General features: G+C 39.9%; 1 protein-coding gene and 1 long non-coding RNA gene across 3 annotated transcripts in view; both read right to left on the bottom strand.

Annotated features, from left to right (window-relative positions):
- Window positions 1-17064, bottom strand: part of AP3B1 (adaptor related protein complex 3 subunit beta 1) — a 261412-nt gene that overhangs the window by 19751 nt on the left and 224597 nt on the right. For both annotated transcript variants that reach the window (XR_005600381.1, XM_039544543.1), the window contains exons 23-24: window positions 12635-12866; window positions 10078-10162 (exon numbers count right to left, since the gene is read on the bottom strand). Coding sequence is in view for 1 of the 2 variants with exons in the window: in XM_039544543.1 (XP_039400477.1) it covers window positions 10078-10162; window positions 12635-12866 (317 nt within the window). In the remaining variant the exon portion in view is untranslated. The remainder of the gene's footprint in view (window positions 1-10077; window positions 10163-12634; window positions 12867-17064) is intronic.
- On the bottom strand, window positions 2757-5406 carry LOC120408047. The gene is made up of 3 exons (XR_005600383.1): window positions 5340-5406; window positions 4046-4121; window positions 2757-3011 (listed from the first exon to the last, which is right to left on the bottom strand). It is a non-coding gene; the product is annotated as an uncharacterized LOC120408047 (long non-coding RNA).

Below are 17064 nucleotides of genomic sequence, written 5' to 3'. Positions count from 1 at the left end.
TAAAGCAGTGGGAGAGGACCCTTACTAAGTACTGTCCAATCCAGTGGCTCTTGCGGTCATGCAGAGGTCTTCCAGCGGGTACATCAACTAAACTAGATATTTGCCTAGTTTTAGAACAGGCTACATAAAAAGCATGAGTGAAGACAATACAAACTAAAATTTCATACATGGGACTCTAGGCAATTGCCCTGCTTGCCACCCCCTAATGGTGGCCCTGAGAGTAGGAAGAGACTCAATATGGAGAAAAATGTAATTGTTGCTGTCGCTTCACTGCCTCCTGGAATGACAAGGCTCACAAGTGAAAAACAGGCTCAAGTATCACACTGAAATGTAAGTACAATATTTATATTCCAATTGATTTATTTTATAATTATATGGTAAAACTGAGAAAGTCAGCAATTTTTCAATAATAGTGTGCTGTGCCACTTTCGTATTTGTAATGTCTGATTTGTAAGAAAGTAGTTTTTAAGTGAGGTGAAACTTGGGGTACCCAAGATAAATCAGACTCCTGAAAAGGGTACAGTAGTCTGGAGAGGTTGAGAACCACTGGTCCAACCAAACAATCCACTTTCCCCCCAAAGTAACAAACTCATTAATATTTCTTAATAAAGCCATTAAAATAGTTTTTGTGGATCTGATGCCTGTTTCCATCTCCTCCAACTTTATCGATAGGTTTTCTGCTCACTGGATGTCTGGAAGTCTTATTGCTTTTTCTTATGGTCATTAGGTGAGATTTACTTTATTTCAAGCTAGAATTGGTGAGATCCAGCATACTTTGATACAGTACAATTGTTTTTCAGCTGCAGAAAACCATTTCTCTTTTGCTGCAATCACTATAATTCTCTTTACACTGAATGTCTGTGACTCTAAATTTTGGTATTTTTTCCAGGCCTGTAATCCCCACATAGGGATCTGTGATGCGGTGTATATCCCACATATAAACACAACTATGCTACCTGGCTGCACTTGGAGAGTAGGCCAGGCTTAATTAAAGATGAAGCCCAGCTGGGAAAGGAGCTCAGCGGTGACTATAAAGAAAGGAAGCAGATTAAAAAGAGACTGCAGGAGAGAAACTTTGCAGTCACTCTCTGGGACTAGAGAGTTGAAAGCCTAGGCGGGTCAAGGAGGAAGTCTAGGGGGAGAGATGGCCCTGGGATCCTCTCCTGAGTACAGAAGTCTGGCAGGAGGCTAGGAGAAACACAAAGCAGCCACTGAGGTGGAGAAAGCTCCAGCAGTATAACTTGATAAGACAGGATTGGGACGTTGCAGGGAGAGAGCACTGGGAGGTGTTCAATTAAGGAATATAGAGAGATGAAAGCTCAAGCCTGAAGAGGGAAAAGTGTGTTTATTTTTGTACTTGTAGTTGGAGATTTTGCTGGAAGGTTCCACGGGAGAGCCTTGAGAGTCCTGGCCCTGAAAGAACGGTGAACTTAGAGAGACAGTGGGGAGAATGCTTATAAAGAGGCTACAGCAGGAAGATGTCAAGGGAGGCAGCAGTAAGGGGCCTGATGGAACAGACTTTGCATGCTGGTTATAGGGTCCCTGGACTGGAAACCAGAATAGTGGAAGGTGGCAGGAAGCCCTGAGAAGGGAATAAGGATGACGAAGGTGAGTAAAGGGTGTGAGGACCCAGAGTCAGGATTAAAGACCTTTCGTAAGGATGCTGGACTTTCAATCATTTGGACTTTGTTACCCTGGAAGGTTTGAGTCTAAAACATGACCTGACCAGAGGTCTGAGTTGCCAGAAGAGGCAGACCACAGTGGGACTGTTGTCAGGGGGCAGTAACCACGAAAGAGCTGCTGCATCATGCCCTGCCACAAAGAGGTGTTCCAATGGTGAGCTCACCCTTCTACAGGAGCCAAAAGCACTAACATAGGCATAGTGGGTCCTCTTTTATATCTAATTTAATTATGGATATAATTTTTTAAAAGTCATCATATTAAATACTTAATTAAAACTGTTTGCTACTAAATACAATCTGGATAGTAAGGCAGTGTCATTTGCATAAAATAATGTAACTAAGAACTGAATTCAACCCTATTTAAAATTAATTTAACTACTATAGATCAAAACCTGTAAGAAATATTTCATAGCTTAAAGTTCCTATTAGAAATAGTTTTAAAAGTCCCAGAAGAATGGTTAGGACTACACTGAAACATCTCTTGTAAATGCTCTTGCTTCAAGTCTCTTGGGAGATTACATTTATAATAAAATACAACAGAGAAGAAAATTTGAAGAATTACAAATAACCAAGGGTACATAAAATCTGCTTGGGAAGATTTCTCTTTTTCAAACCAGAAGGGCTTAAGCATTTTCCGATGGCAGAAGTTACAACCTTAGTACAGAATAAGAGCCTCTCAATTAAAAGTATGCTCAGGAGCCCTGCAAAAAAAGGCTAGGATGTCTGATAAGAGATTCTGCTGTGGAGTGGTGTGTTAAGTATTAAGTAGTACTCTTAGGTTCAGAGCAAGCTAGGTCTCAGCATTATTCTACTGTTGCCTGAAAAAAGGTATTAAACTGTAGAGACACATGGTGGGTGAGATAATATATTTTACTGGACCAACTTCTGTTGGTGACAGAAACAAGCTTTTGAGCCACACAGAGCTCTTCTGAAGGCTTTCACCATATGCCTGGCATTATCTGAGACTACCTGGGTGCTATATCCAATACATCAAAGAAAGTTTACAAACATAGGAACCACGGGGGAGAAACAATTTACTTAATAGATTAAATAACATTACAAGATCACGTTTGATCATTTAGGAGGAGAATGATTTAAATTTTCTCTGGAATGCTTGCAACAGAAGGTTGTTCTATCACTTGTAACTTTTGTGTTCTTTTGCCATTTTGTTCCCAAAGAATCTGGTCGACACCTGGCATTGTTTGGACCAGTCTGTCCTGGATCACTTATGCAAAAACCGTAAGCGGCTGTTTACCAGATGATCTTGAGGAAGAAGTCCTCTTATCCGTGATAATGGTAGACTTAGGGGGCAAGGACAGCAGTGTCTACCTTTGAAACAAATATAAATGGTATTACCACTTAGAAACATACAAAACATTAGAGTATTGCCTGTTAATTCTCTATCTAAATTTTTATACCATGGTTATCACCACAGTATTTGAGCACCTATCAACTTCTTCAAAGGATTCAAAAGTCAACTACTGACCTCTGCAGGCCTGCACCCACTGATTTTGATAATGCTTTCAAAGTCACAGTAAAGAGGATGCCTGCTTCTTTAATGGAGACCTTGCTACAAAGTTAGCCTCCTCCTATTCACTTGATAATCATAAGACTAATACCATGCTAGGCCATGGTCTTGAACATGTCTTTTGCAGAGGAACACACTGATTCTAATTTCCCATTGTTTATATTCAAAGAGATACAAAGAACAGGAAGAAAACTTGGGAGAGAAAGAATAATAATATTTAAGTTTCCTCTTGATTTCACCTTTTTGAGGTGTTTGGATTTTCTCTACTTTTCCAGCTAATCTCTTTGAGGAAAGGAAGAGAAGCATCTGGCTAAGAAAGGCCCTGGATTTGCACAGGTGGGAGCAGTTGTTCAGACCCAGCATTGCCTCCTCCAGGTCAGCCATCCAGTCTGATGTACTTGCTTTCTGGAGGTGGGCCAATTAGTGCCTGGCTTTAGAGTGACTGATAGTGGAGAGAAGAGCACCAGATAGCTTGTCTTAATGTCCAAAAGTTTTAAATAAATAAGTAAGTACGTACACACCCCTAGCGATAACTTACTGACCAGCTAACAAAGCACTGTGCAGGGAAACACCATATGCAGAGGTGAAAATGCGATTGAGAGTGATATGAAAGCTGTTTTCTCTCTAACAACTGCCTTTGGCACACATTTTATATAGCTTCCTGTACATTATGATTCAGATGCTATTACATGAGTCAAACAAGTCAGTGTCTATACCTGAGTAACATGCACTTTTTTAAAAACTGACTTTTCAGGAAGAATAGGATCAGACTTGGTAAATAACTTCTGGTTTTGTAGTATCAATATTTTTGTGAGAAGGTTGGATGTTAGGGTACCTGACTGATCCTCCTCTTTTTCTTCTTGATTGCAGATAGACATCCTGCTCAGGTAGATTTCAGGGTATAGAGATGCCTGAAAGAAGGGAGGATACTTACTTCTTCAAAAATATGTATCTCTAAGAGATCTGGGGAAAAGGAGCACCTGTACCCTTAAAAGAATATGCAGCAAGAGATTTCATGTGTAGGAAGAGACTGAAGAGAGCAGGTCTAGATCCCTTCTTGGCAGTTTCCACAAAAAAATCTGCTAGATTTCCCCTCCCTGACAAACCAACCTCTTGCTTTTGTGTGCAGATCTGCCATTCAGAGAGGCTTTGGCCAGGTGGGCATAGGTGGATGCAGAGCATCATCTCCCCTATTTCCCAGCAGCAGATCAAAGTGCTGCCAGGAACAGAGCACAGACTGGCCCTTAATGGTTCCAGTGGCAGTACTGGGAGGAGCAGGAGCTCAGTTCTTGGGGCTGGGTTTAGTAACCAGACCTATATCTATAACCATCTCTCTGCCATCTTTCAATGTGTGCTGCGTTCCCTTGACTCCAAGTCTGCTCGTTATTTTGAGGGAGGGGAATGGAGTGCATACAAGCACTTCTTCCCATTCCACTTCATATCTCTCCCCCTCTCGGTAGTTGTGGTGACATCCTGCCCACTCCCAACCCTCAGGCTCTTAGATTTTGGGTGTGACATTGCACTCCATATTCTTTATGGAAATATGCTTATGATAGGGATATACCATAACTGAGATATACTTCATGCAAGATGGCTCATGTAAGATATCATTGGAAAGATTATGACTTACTGAATTTGGTTATCCAATTTGTATGCATGTATCATTTTTGTATCTGAAGTTAGGAATATTGACCATGTATCTGAATTTCAAATGTGCTACCTTGGGTGATACCCACAACTAGCCCTTCAGGTACAACAATGAAAAAGCTAGACAGGGCTGATGGCCCATCAGCAAAGACAACAGACTGTGAAAGAGCTTAGTCTTCCTGTGGAAACTCCAGACAGCCTAGGAGTAATGGCTGCTAGGACCCTGCAGAGATATGTGACTGAGTCACCTGATACCGGAGCCCCCCTTGGAATGCCAGTGTTTTTCCACTGGAAGACAAAGGGTTCCCACCATACACAAAAGCTATATAAGACAGGGGAGTGACATCATCGTGGTTCTCCTATGCCGCCTCCTCCCCGCCTCCCCCAAGAGAGACACCAGGGAAACACCTGGAAGCAAGAACTGAACTGGGAGGAGAAGAGTTGAGCCCAGGCTGGAAGGGTGTTTAGCCTGTGAGTAATACCTGAAGTTTCAAACTGCAGGCCAGTGCAGCTGGCTTTCAAGAATCTTTGTAATCTGCCTGAAACAACATTTAGGGTGAGAAATTACTATTTGTAGCCAATTTCTTTAGTGTATTAAGTTTAGTCTGAGTGTTTTGTTTTATTTGCTCAGTAATTTGCTTTGTTCTGTTTGCTATCTCTTATAATCACTTAAAATCTCTCTTTTATAGTTAATAAATTTGTTTTATTATTAAACCCAGTTTGTGCAATTTCTAACGGGGGGGGGCAAGAAGTTGTGCATCTCTCTCTTCACATTGAGGGAGAGGGTGAATTTTTATGAGCTTGTGCTGTGCAGATTTTTCTACACAGTGCAAGACAATATACCCTTGAGTCTGCACTCCAAGGGAGATGGGCACCTGAGTGCTGGGGCAAGTCCCTTAAGCTGAGTCTTCACAGAACTGATCTCAGTGTCTTGTGTCTTTGTGCAGCTGGGTGTGGCCGTGTGTGTGTGTGTGTGTGTGTGTGTGTGTGCGCGCGCGCTAGAGGAGGCTTAAGAGCCTGGCTCAGCAAGACAGGTTAAAGGCTGACAGAACAGGTGGGCTCAGTGGTATCTCAGTACATCAGGTGGCACCTTAAAGGGGAGCAACCCATCACACTGGGGAGACACTAATAGCACAGGCTACTTCCCTTCCTCCACATAGAGTCCTGATGGCCTGCCACAGAATTTTTCCAGGGATCAGGAAGTGGAGGGGAGGGAGAACAAGTTCTTTTCACATCCAGCACTAGAGCCCACCTCTAGAAGTTTATATGTTTTTGTTGTTGTTTTTTTTGGTGGGGGAGGGAGGAACACACTTGTTCCCCCTTCCCCAGATCTTTTAGGCCAGTAGATACTCCAAGCAATAGGAGTCCTTCCCTTCTCTTCAGGCAACTGCCACGTTGGACCCAAGTTGGAAACCCTAAATATACAACTCACACACTCTCTCTCTCTCACACACACACACACACACACACACACACACACACGGCTTTTTAGAAGATGAAGATTGGCAATTTACTCATCCCTGACCCTCAGTTTTTTTTTCTTCTAAAAACACACATAAAAAGCATTATTGTACAGAAATTAAGTAAAAGAGGGAAAAGTGCATTTGCTGAGAGATTGCACAAGAAAGGCAGTGATGTTCTCACTATGAGCAGACAGGATGAGCAACCTAATGTACGTTCTAAATAAATGCATTAGGAATAGTTTTCAAGTTAAAGAGTTTCTCCTTTCTCTCTAATTAGGTATGTGATCTTCAAAAGCTTTGCTTAATAAAATAGTGCTTATTAGGGAGGTCTTTCAAAGCTCTCAGAGCTTTCAACGCTGTATATTACAGTTTCTCCTTCACTGCCCTTGATATGTTCAAGATCTTTTAAAAGTGATCTAAATATTTTATTAGTCATTCTTGCTTTTTTCTTAATATAGTTTGCATTTATTGAACCACTAACACTACAACATCTCGAAGCAGACAGGTAGTGTTTACTATGCAAAACACACAGTCAATGATTGGCATCTAAGACCAATTGATCTACCCATTACCACTATCTCCCAACCCCCACAAGCACTACTACAAAGCTATTGATTTAAACACTGCCGATCGGTTTCCATTTTCTGATTTTGGGCAGGCCAATTAAGAAAGTGAGTAATTGTGATTACACTGCTTCAGGATCAATTACATTTGATGCAAGACAAAGTGCTCCTTTTGGTAAAATGCAGGATAATAATTATGATCGGGGAACTGCTTCGTATGCCCCAAACAGCTCAAATAAATGACATACATATATATCTTCATGCAAGACAATACAGCAAAATAGAGATGTTAGGACACATTTTGTCAAAATATTCTTGAAATAATTCACACATCCACACACAAGCTTTTGAACAAAAAACTTTTTAGAAAGTATCGAGAGTTAAAAGAACTGCCATTGATTGTATTTTAAACAGATTCACATGGCTGAAAGACCATCATAAAACACAGAATCACCTAATATACACATACATACTACAAGGATTTTTAGAACAATAAAACAGCAAATTTTACTCAAAGTACATCTATCTTTATTTTTCCCCCTTCAACAGTATTCTCAAATATCAAAGGGTTTATTAACCAGTGAGGCAAACAAAGTAAGCAATTCCTATTCTTAATTTAACTTTAAACTTGGTGTTTAGCTTGAGCTTTGTCATTGGGCTCACATTGTCCAAATCATTAAAATGAATACAGGACTGGTGTCTGAGGCAAATCTATTTACAGTGACGTTACTCATAGTCTGGTTAGTGTTCAGGAATATTGATCTGTCTTGTTTGTCTAATAGGAAAATAATAAACAATTACCAGGCAATGTTGGAGAAAGTAATCAGTTTTTATATATCACTAATATAGCAGACCTCCCAAAACATAAAGGTGATGATCTGCATAAAATCAATGTGTTATGCTACATTGCTTATACTCATCACTGCAGAGATTCTCAGCAATAAATGGTGTACATTTGGAACTGAATCATTTACATGCTTAAAAGATGTACTTAAAATAAAAATATTTGCTGTTTTTAAAAAGAATGTATATGCTTGTTTAAATATTCTGACATGTAATTTTAAAATAAAAAAGCTAAGTATGTTTGTGTTTAGAGAAACAGATACCTCATATTTTTGTAATTTTGAAGTTGCATTGCCTAGAACTCTGCTTCCCTCGTTATGTCAAAATAAAGCTTGTGCTGGACTAATCTGTTGTACAGTAAAATAAGCTCAGTTCCTAAAGACTTCAGATCAGTTCCTGATTACCATTGCTGCTGTCATCATCCAGAAAGACACAATAGCATAACTTGTGCATATGCTACATGCCTTGGGCATCATGCTGGAGATAAGAATATCTTTAAAATAACCTCACCTAGGGACTTAGCATACAAAGGAATATCACAAGGAAAGGGTTGTTGAGAAAAACATTTTCAATAGTAAGCTCCTACGAAAAAAGAGAAAATGTAACTTCTGTATTGGCTCTTCTTGAGTGGCATGTTTAACATATATGAAAGCACAGTAGCTTTTCTACTACAAATCTCGTAACCCCCATCTTTAAGAATCTATAAGTTTCCAAATTACCATTGATCACTGTAGCCTATTTTAAAAAAATTATTAAACAAACAAGAGTACAGAACTTTCTACAAGGAAAGACAGTTTTCACCTAACCAGTTTTGGGCATTGTGATAGGGTTGACAATTCCATAACCCATGTGGTGTGGCAAGTGATGAGAAAAGCTTCTTGCAATATTTGTTTCAGGATATGTTAAGGGGAAGGTAAAGACTAGCAAGCAGGTTCATTTAGTGACATGGGCAAAAGAGTTTGGATTCTGCTACTATTTTTGCATGAATTCACGTTGCCTGACAATGGAAATCCCAATGGGTGAGCAGGCACTTTTTCTGCTTAAATCAAAATATGTAAGGAACTTAGATACAATGCAGGCTCTTAGGCATGATAATGATAAGCAAAGTATATATAAAAACATATATTTGGCAGACACTAGTGGGCCAGCCACCTACTAATTTCTCCCCCAGCTTCTCCCAATCTCTTTTTTTACTATTAGGAAGAGGCTTCTCTTACTTGCAAATCTGGGGGTGGTTTACTTGGGTGACAAACACTACAAGCCTATTACATAGGCTCTGGACAATCAGGATGGCCTTTTAAGGGTATTAAATCCCTTAGGTTTGGTGTGTTTTGATTTGCAAACTCTTGTAACAGAGGAAGAAACTATACTAATAAAGGCACTATACTAGACCCTGGGGTCAACTGCTCTCTATGGGAACAAGAAGAGGGTGGTCCTATCCAAAGAGAGATGCTAATGCTATAGGCAGGCAAATGCTTTCAGCTGATTAAGTAAAAAGGCAGTATCCAGGTAAAGGAAAGGCTAGGAAAGCTCAAGAAATTGTGTGTGTGTGTGTGTGTGTGTGTGTGTGTGTGTGTGTGTGTGTGTGTGTGTGTGTGTGTGTGTGTGTGTGTGTGTGTGTGTGTGTGTGTGTGTGTGTGTAAATAAAGATTGGCTGCAGAGCATTAGGCTGACTGTTCAGCAAATAGAGCTGGAGTCCCTCAAAGATGATTGTTGCTGCATGTATATGAGCACTCAACTTTTGGCTCTGATACTTTTCTTTGGTTTAATTTTGTTCCTGGATTTTATGTTAGTAAATTACATATTAAAATGTTTCTGAAAATTCAGTTACATCAAATGGTAGGATCCATCTGCAACCTCAGAGTTACCAAACTAAACTCGTGAAAAGAACAGAACCACAAACAGGTCAGGTACCTAACAGAAGAAACTGATTTGTTTAGGTAACTCAGATTTGAAAGTGCACTGTTTGACTTTACTATATGTGCATAAGTTAATTCTCATCAAGTATCACAAACTTTCAAAAATCATTTGGAAATATCCTGATCGGAAAAATAGTAGAATAGTAAAGTTTACAAGGTAACTATGCCTCATTTCTCTATATACATCTTGAATGTCCATTTTATGATGAGCTATTTTGCCCAATTCTGTAACAAATACCGAAAATACAATAAGCACTTTGCCCATAAAAATTCTAGTTAGGCTTCAAACTAGTTCAAAAAATAATCAGAGCAAATTCAAATATCATGTTTTTAATCTAGTTATGGAAGAAGTTGTGTAAAAAAGACAAAAATTTCTCCCTCAATTTCCATTCAGAACAATCAAATGTTAAAACAAAACAAAAACAAACTTACCACAACTGGAAACTGGCAGTCTGAGTAGAATCACAAAAGTCAATACCCATTGAGACAGTAATGGATTCCTCAGGCTCAAGAAATTCTAGAATGGAACATGTAAATTAAGCATGCAAATAAATAAAAATAAAAAATCAGATCAGCCAATCTAAATATAAAAATCTGATAACACGTAAAACAACAAATGTTTACAGCTTCTTTAAACTTGGAGAGGTTCTGACCAAATTTTGTATTTTTATTTTTTAAAGTGTCTTGCAAGAAACTTCCTATAATAAAATGCATTTTAAATATTACCATTAAAATCTAATCATACTATTAGTGAACCAATGCTTCAGATTAAAACAGCAGGGACATATCATTACAGAAAAAACATTCAGGTCACATGTTATCTATTTGCTTGTGTGCAGATGCAGCATTTGCATTTCATTCAGCATGACACCACTTATTCATTGAATCTGAAAACTGAAGAACAAGACAGCACAAGAGCACTAGTAAAATGCACATTACTATACAGTGATGGGGAAAATCAAGTTTAAAAAATTCTATAGTCAATGTGGCCTACTTCTCTCCAAATTTTGTTTGCACTAGTTACACAGGAGGCTGGGAAGATTATGGACCTAAAATGGAGGATACGCCGAAAAGGATAAGACACAGGTGGGTATAAAAACTTCATTTTACAAGCAGTGCAGAATGCAGCACTTCCTAAATGAAGACATCAAGAGTAAGTTCACTGTTTGTTTCTTGAACCTCTTCAGCGCCAGATCACCATTCTAACCCTACACTATTGCAGACTGAAGGACTTAGGATAGAACTTGCAGACTGAAGGATTAGGTGAGGTGCTGGGTCCTTCTTTGATACCAAAGGAACATATACAAAAACTGGTTGTTGGGGAGAACTTCAACTAGAGAACAGTACAAGAGAGACAACACACAGGAAGGTAATTGAACAGATGGCATTTCAGAAAGGAAAGTCAAATTAAAAATGTCTGGACAGAGAAAATTTTTGTGCTACTGTGTTCTACATATTTAGGAAATCAGAAGGAGTCAGCTGTTTAACGATGGGGAGAAACATAAAGAAGTCTAACGGCAGTAAAGCAAATTGTGGAAGAATGCAGAAAACCCAGGGGAGGAGGGTTTCGAATAATGGAGGGAAAACAGAAAGTGCTTCAAGAAAGTCAAGTCTGTATAAGGATCTGTGTGGCATCACGAAAGAAATACTCCATGCCCCATTTGCCACTGTTACTATTACTGGCAGAACTGCAACTGCAGAGGCTACAGAATAAGTTTGGAAAACTGATAAGAATGCCTGGCTACACAGACATTTCCACTGTGCTCTCCTGGTGGAATTACGGGACTTAATTTTCTTAAAGTAGACAACACCCAGGAGAAACACAAAGAATACAAAATGTACCGAAAAGGATAAGACACGGGTGGGTATAAAAACTTCAGATCCAGAAGAAATTGAGGAAGAATGTAGAAAACTTGAGCACAAGCAAATCAGACAAGCAACAACATAGATGGAAATAAAAATTACATAATAGAATTATTTTCTGCTTGCGGTTATGAAGGAGTGTGCATGATGGATACCACAAATAAACGTATCTGTTTCAGATTTTTTTTTGTCCGGGGAACAAAGTGGCAAAGGCTCCAGTGAACATGTCCAATTTTAAATGTGTTACTATTATGGAACCTCTTGATTAACTTCAAATCTGGTAAAAATTCTACTCGTCTTTTTGTCTGAATTTTGAGGATGATATTCCATCGTGGATTTTAGGAAAGAAGGAAAAAATTGGATTTATGATAAAATATGAGTTACAAACTTCTCTCTAGAAAGGCTACTACCTCTCCATTTAGACAGGATAGTTCAGGCTATGAGCTTATTTATATATCCAGATGGGAAGACACCATTCAGTTCAACTTAATACCAAGTTCAGATTTTGTCACTGTCTTGAACTAGATGCTTAGTTATAGAGACGTATCATGATTAAAATACAAACAATCAAATGTTATCCATGCAAAATACTTGACCATATGTTTTGTTGACACGAGCATTGAAAGTTTGCTCTGAAATAAGTAAAAAGTGGCTAAGTGCCATGTTTATTCCTTGGAAGTGAACATAACTTGCTGGCACAAACCTCCAATTGGCATTGTCTTAAGATAGCTGCTTAGTCAGTGTAGTGACCAAACAGCTAAGAGGTCAGTTGGAAAAAGGGAAGACAGGATACTGGGCTAGATGGACCTTTGTTTGATCCAATATGGCTGTTCTTATGTTCACATGAAAGAATCTGAAGAAATTACAACCAGAGGCAGTGTGACTATATGTTTTTTTTCATTCTAACTGTACTGGAAATGCTCCCTTTTAACAGACACCTTGTTAAACCACACACCCACCCTTGCCACATAATGCTTAAAAATGTTTTTTTTTTATTCTGTCACTTTCTAAAATAAAAAATTAACTTAAAAAAAATCAATACATTTGGTATTTTCCATTTCATGTTTTTAACTAAACAAAACAATACGATATTGCATAGTTAGTTTTAAAAAGATAATTTGATTACCTATTGGGTTAAACACATGCATCTTCATGCCTGCAGGTAGCTTTCTCTCCCCTACGTGAATATTCTCTAACTTCTGGTCCGTGGTGTTCGTTAATGTCACTTGTACAGATACCATTTGATTTCCATAAATGCACGGCTGCCTTGAGAAGTGATAATGGGCTGCTAATCCTTTCCCACTCATTCGATGAAGCAATTCATGAGTTTTCATTGGCACAAAGATTGGGGAACTGACCTGTTACATAAAAAAGTTAAAAATTAGTGAACAATATACTAGCCAATTCTTGTGGATAGTAGAAGAAGAACATAATATGACAGTTTAAATACTGCACTCTCTGCACCAGCTAGAACTCCCTCTCCCTTCTGTGGGAGATTTGGATGTGATAGGAATGCAGTATCAGGGGGCAGATTGATTTTCATGAAAATACCTTAAAGCTTTGACTTGATCAACAGCAACAAATGTGTGGAATGCATCAAAAAACTATTAGAACATGTTGAAAATATTCAAGTTCACAAATACAACATAATAAAGGAAATATTTGGAACAGCATGAAATAGAATTACAACATTTCTGGTATTGAGAACTAACAGTTCTGCTTACAGTTAAAGTTGTCTAACTTTCTATTATAAGACTATTTCCAATTGCTTATAACTTTGACAGATTGTTTGAGCTGAGATTTGTCTGCTTCAAGCTGATTTTTTAAGTTTCAGCTAAAATGGTCCAGCTGCTCTAGCAGCATTTCTCAAATGTGGCCACCGTGGCCACATGTTTTCTTGCAGCTACAGCCTCCTGGGTGGTGATTTTTTTTGCGGAGGTGGGGGGACAAAGCAGAGGCCCCTCTCCTGGGGCCGCAGGGAGGGGTTGGGCCCTGCCCCCCTCTTGAGCCACAAATGCTGGAGGAGCAGACAGCCGGTGCGAGTCCCCCACCTTCCTCGGGGCACTGGGGCTCACTCAGGCTTCTGGCTTCCTGAAGCGGCAGGCTTTGGCTGCGGGCTCTGACTGTGCAGCACTGGGCGCAGGTTCTTTGCCTGCATAGCAGCAAGCTTAGTCCCCCGGCTGCTAGGCTTTGGGCTCACCCTTCCTCCCCTTTATCAGCCCCTGGTCCCCACTGCTGTCCCCAACCCCTCACCCTCCTACCCCATCACCCCTGGCCTCCCCTGCCTCCCTCCCTATCTACCTTCCCATCCAAGGCTTAATTTGTGCCCTGGCTTGCCAGGGCTAAGTAAGTCTGCTATGAAAAGTGATGTTTGTGTGTTTGTTAATATCACTTTTCACTGCCTCCCAGCTAGCTAACAAGTCTGCTACTGTGAAAAGTGGTATTAACAAACCTACAAATATCACTTTTCACAGAATCTGACTTACTAGCTAGCAAGTCCAAAAAAGCCCACAACCAAAAAAGCAAAAGAAACAGCAAAAAGACAAAAACTTGTAAAGCACCTTATTTGTGTTTCTATTCTGTTTAGGTCCAGTAAAGAAGAGACATCTGTACATTATTAATTATTATTATGTCTAAAAAAGGAAACCCTACATAAATAAATTATTATATTTGGACATGTATGTGTGCATATTTATTTGTTTTTCCTAAAGTTAATTAAGTATTTTAAGAAAAATTGTCCAAGTGGCCACCAGCAAGAGTCGGTGGCTGCACTCTGAGGCCACCAAAAAAATTGTTGTGAGAACCCCTGCTTAAAGAATAAGATTAAGGGAAAAAAGTTGTTTTGCAAGTGTTAAAATACACACAGCTGTTTCACTGAGAAAGTGTAGTGAGTACATGCTTTGGAGAAGGTCGGGGTATTGCTTAGGGGTCAGAAATATACATCTTTTGTTGTCTTTGTGAAAAGTTGCCCAAATTTGGCACATTATAAGTCTCTGAAAAATCATCATTTGCAAATGCTCAAGAGAGATTTGTTAGAGCAAAATTCTCTGAAGATCACAATCACGGAAATGTAGGGCTGGAAGAGACCTTGAAAGGTCATATGCTGAGACAGAACAAAGTATACCTAAACCATCACTGGTGGGTGTTTGGAGGTTTTTCAGAACAGGTTGGACAATGACAGGGATTCCACAACATCCCTTGAAAGCTTAGTCCAATGCTTAACTATTCTTATAGTTAGAACATTTTTCCTAATATCTAACCTAAATCTTCCCTGCTACAAATTAAGTTGATTACTTCTTGTCCTATCTTCAGTGAATATGGAGAACAATTAATCATTAACCTCTTTCTAACAGTCCTCAGTAGGTTCCCCTTCAGTCTTCTTTTCTCAAGACTAAAGATAGCCAGGTTTTGTAACCTTTCCTCATAGGTTAGGTTTTTTAAACCCTTTTTTTTAAAAAAAAAAATCTCCTTCTAGACCTTTTCCAATTTGTCTATATCTTTCTCAAGGTGTGATGCCCAAAACTGGACACTATACTCCAGCTGAGGCTCACCAGGGCTAAGTAGAGAAGAACAGTTATTCTTACATATGTCTTACATATGACACTGCTGGTAATATACCCTAGAATATTAGCATTTTTTTTGCCACTGCACCACAATGCTGGTGCATGTTCAATTTATGATCCACTAAAAACCCCAGATCCTTTTCTGCTGTACTATGGCCTAGCCAGTTATTCTCCATGTTGTAGTTGTGCATTTGCTTTTTTTCTTCCAAAGTGTAGTACTCTGCACTTATCTTCAATGGATTTCATTTTGTTGAATTCAGACCAATTCTCTAATTTCACAAGATCATTTTGAATTCTAATCCTGTCCTCCAAAACGCCTGCAGACCCACCCATCCCGACTCTGGCAGCTTAGTGTCATCTGCAAATTTTAAAAGCATATTCTTAACTCCAATATTCAAGCCATTAATTAAAATATTGACTAGTTCGAGACGCAAGACACACTCCTGAGGGACTCCACTAGATATGTCCTCCTGGTTTGATAGCAAACCATTGATAGCTACTGTAAGTACATTTTTTCAACCAACTATACACCTGGCTGGCTAGATTGTCAGGCTCAACGGGTAGTGATCAACAACTCGATGTCTAGTTGGCAGCCGGTATCAAACAGAGTGCTCCAGGGGTCAATCTTGGGGCCGGTTTTGTTCAACATCTTTATTAATTATCTGGATGATGGGATTAATTGCACCCTCAGCAAGTTTGCAGATGACACTAAACTGGGGGGAGAGGTAGATACACTGGAGGGTAGGGATAGGGTCCAGAGTGACCTAGACAAATTGAAGGATTGAGCCAAAAGAAATCTGATGAGGTTCAACAAGGACAAGCGCAGAGTCCTGCACTTAGGAAGGAAGAATCCCATGCACCGCTACAGGCTGGGGACTGACTGGTTAAGCAGCAGTTCTGAAGAAAAGGACCTGGGGATAATCTTCTTTGAGTCTCTTATAGTAAATTAATCTAAACCAAATTTTTGCACTGTCTGCATTGAGTGTGCTGCACCTCCACAGTGCTTTGAGGTGAACACTGTCCCAGAGGGAGAAATCTTATCTGTCCAGCAATCTTATCTGTCCAGCAAGGATACAATGCAGGCTGACAGTGGAATAAACCTTTCTATTGAAAAGGTCAAGTCTTTTTGCTTCTTTATCCTTTGGGGTAGATGATGGCAATCCCTGATATGCTCTTTTGTTTACTGCCAAGACAACCAAAGAAACTGATGAAGGATGGGTGCAAAAATGTTCATAGCACTGAGAAGAGCCATGGTGCTTGTGCTCAATTCTCTTGGCAGGGCTACAGAGGAAAATCTTGCTGACCACTGTATGTCTACCAGGCTTTAGGAATTATCTTGCAGTACGTTGACCTGGATGTCCAGAGAAGAAGCAACCCTCTTTAGGAGTTCTTGGTAGGCCCTCTAGTCATCCTAAAGAGGTGAGGACACCACAGACACCACCAGCTCTTCTGGGGAGAACAGCAAATGGGGTTGAATTCTAGCCTCCTGTACATGGAGGTTGTGGTATGCAAGGTTTTTTCTGCTTGGTACCAGGGGAACTTCCTGAGATTCCACATGTGAACTATCCTGTCATCTGCTCGGGGATCTGGCAGGTGGATAAACTGGGGAGGATCTGGTGGTGGTGGGGAAAACCCCATGGTTTCCAATACAGCCACTGGTAAGGTACAGGACCTCAACCTCTACAAGCCCACAGATCCACGCCCTTGGACCATCATGGGGCCGCTGCCAGGTGTCAAGACTGGAATCCTTTCGAAGAAGATGAATGACACCTTCTATCCCAGGAGCAAAGAGCATAGAAGTTCCAAAAAAGAATCCAAGTTGCCTGACAAGCGTAGTACCAGGGACCAGTGGCAAACCTTTGGAGACACTGTTAGTGGGGACAGCATACTTGGCTTGCCTCTGGATGATACCAGGTAAGGCAGCACTGGACTGTCCCAAGTCAGCCATGGCACTAAAGATTCAACCTTACTGGCAGGTAAGACTGACAAAGTC

This window comes from Mauremys reevesii, linkage group 6, assembly GCF_016161935.1.
Source record: "Mauremys reevesii isolate NIE-2019 linkage group 6, ASM1616193v1, whole genome shotgun sequence".
NCBI lineage: Eukaryota > Metazoa > Chordata > Testudines > Geoemydidae > Mauremys > Mauremys reevesii.
The sequence above is the reverse complement of the archived record's forward strand: the minus strand, read 5'-3'. Positions and strand labels throughout refer to the sequence as shown.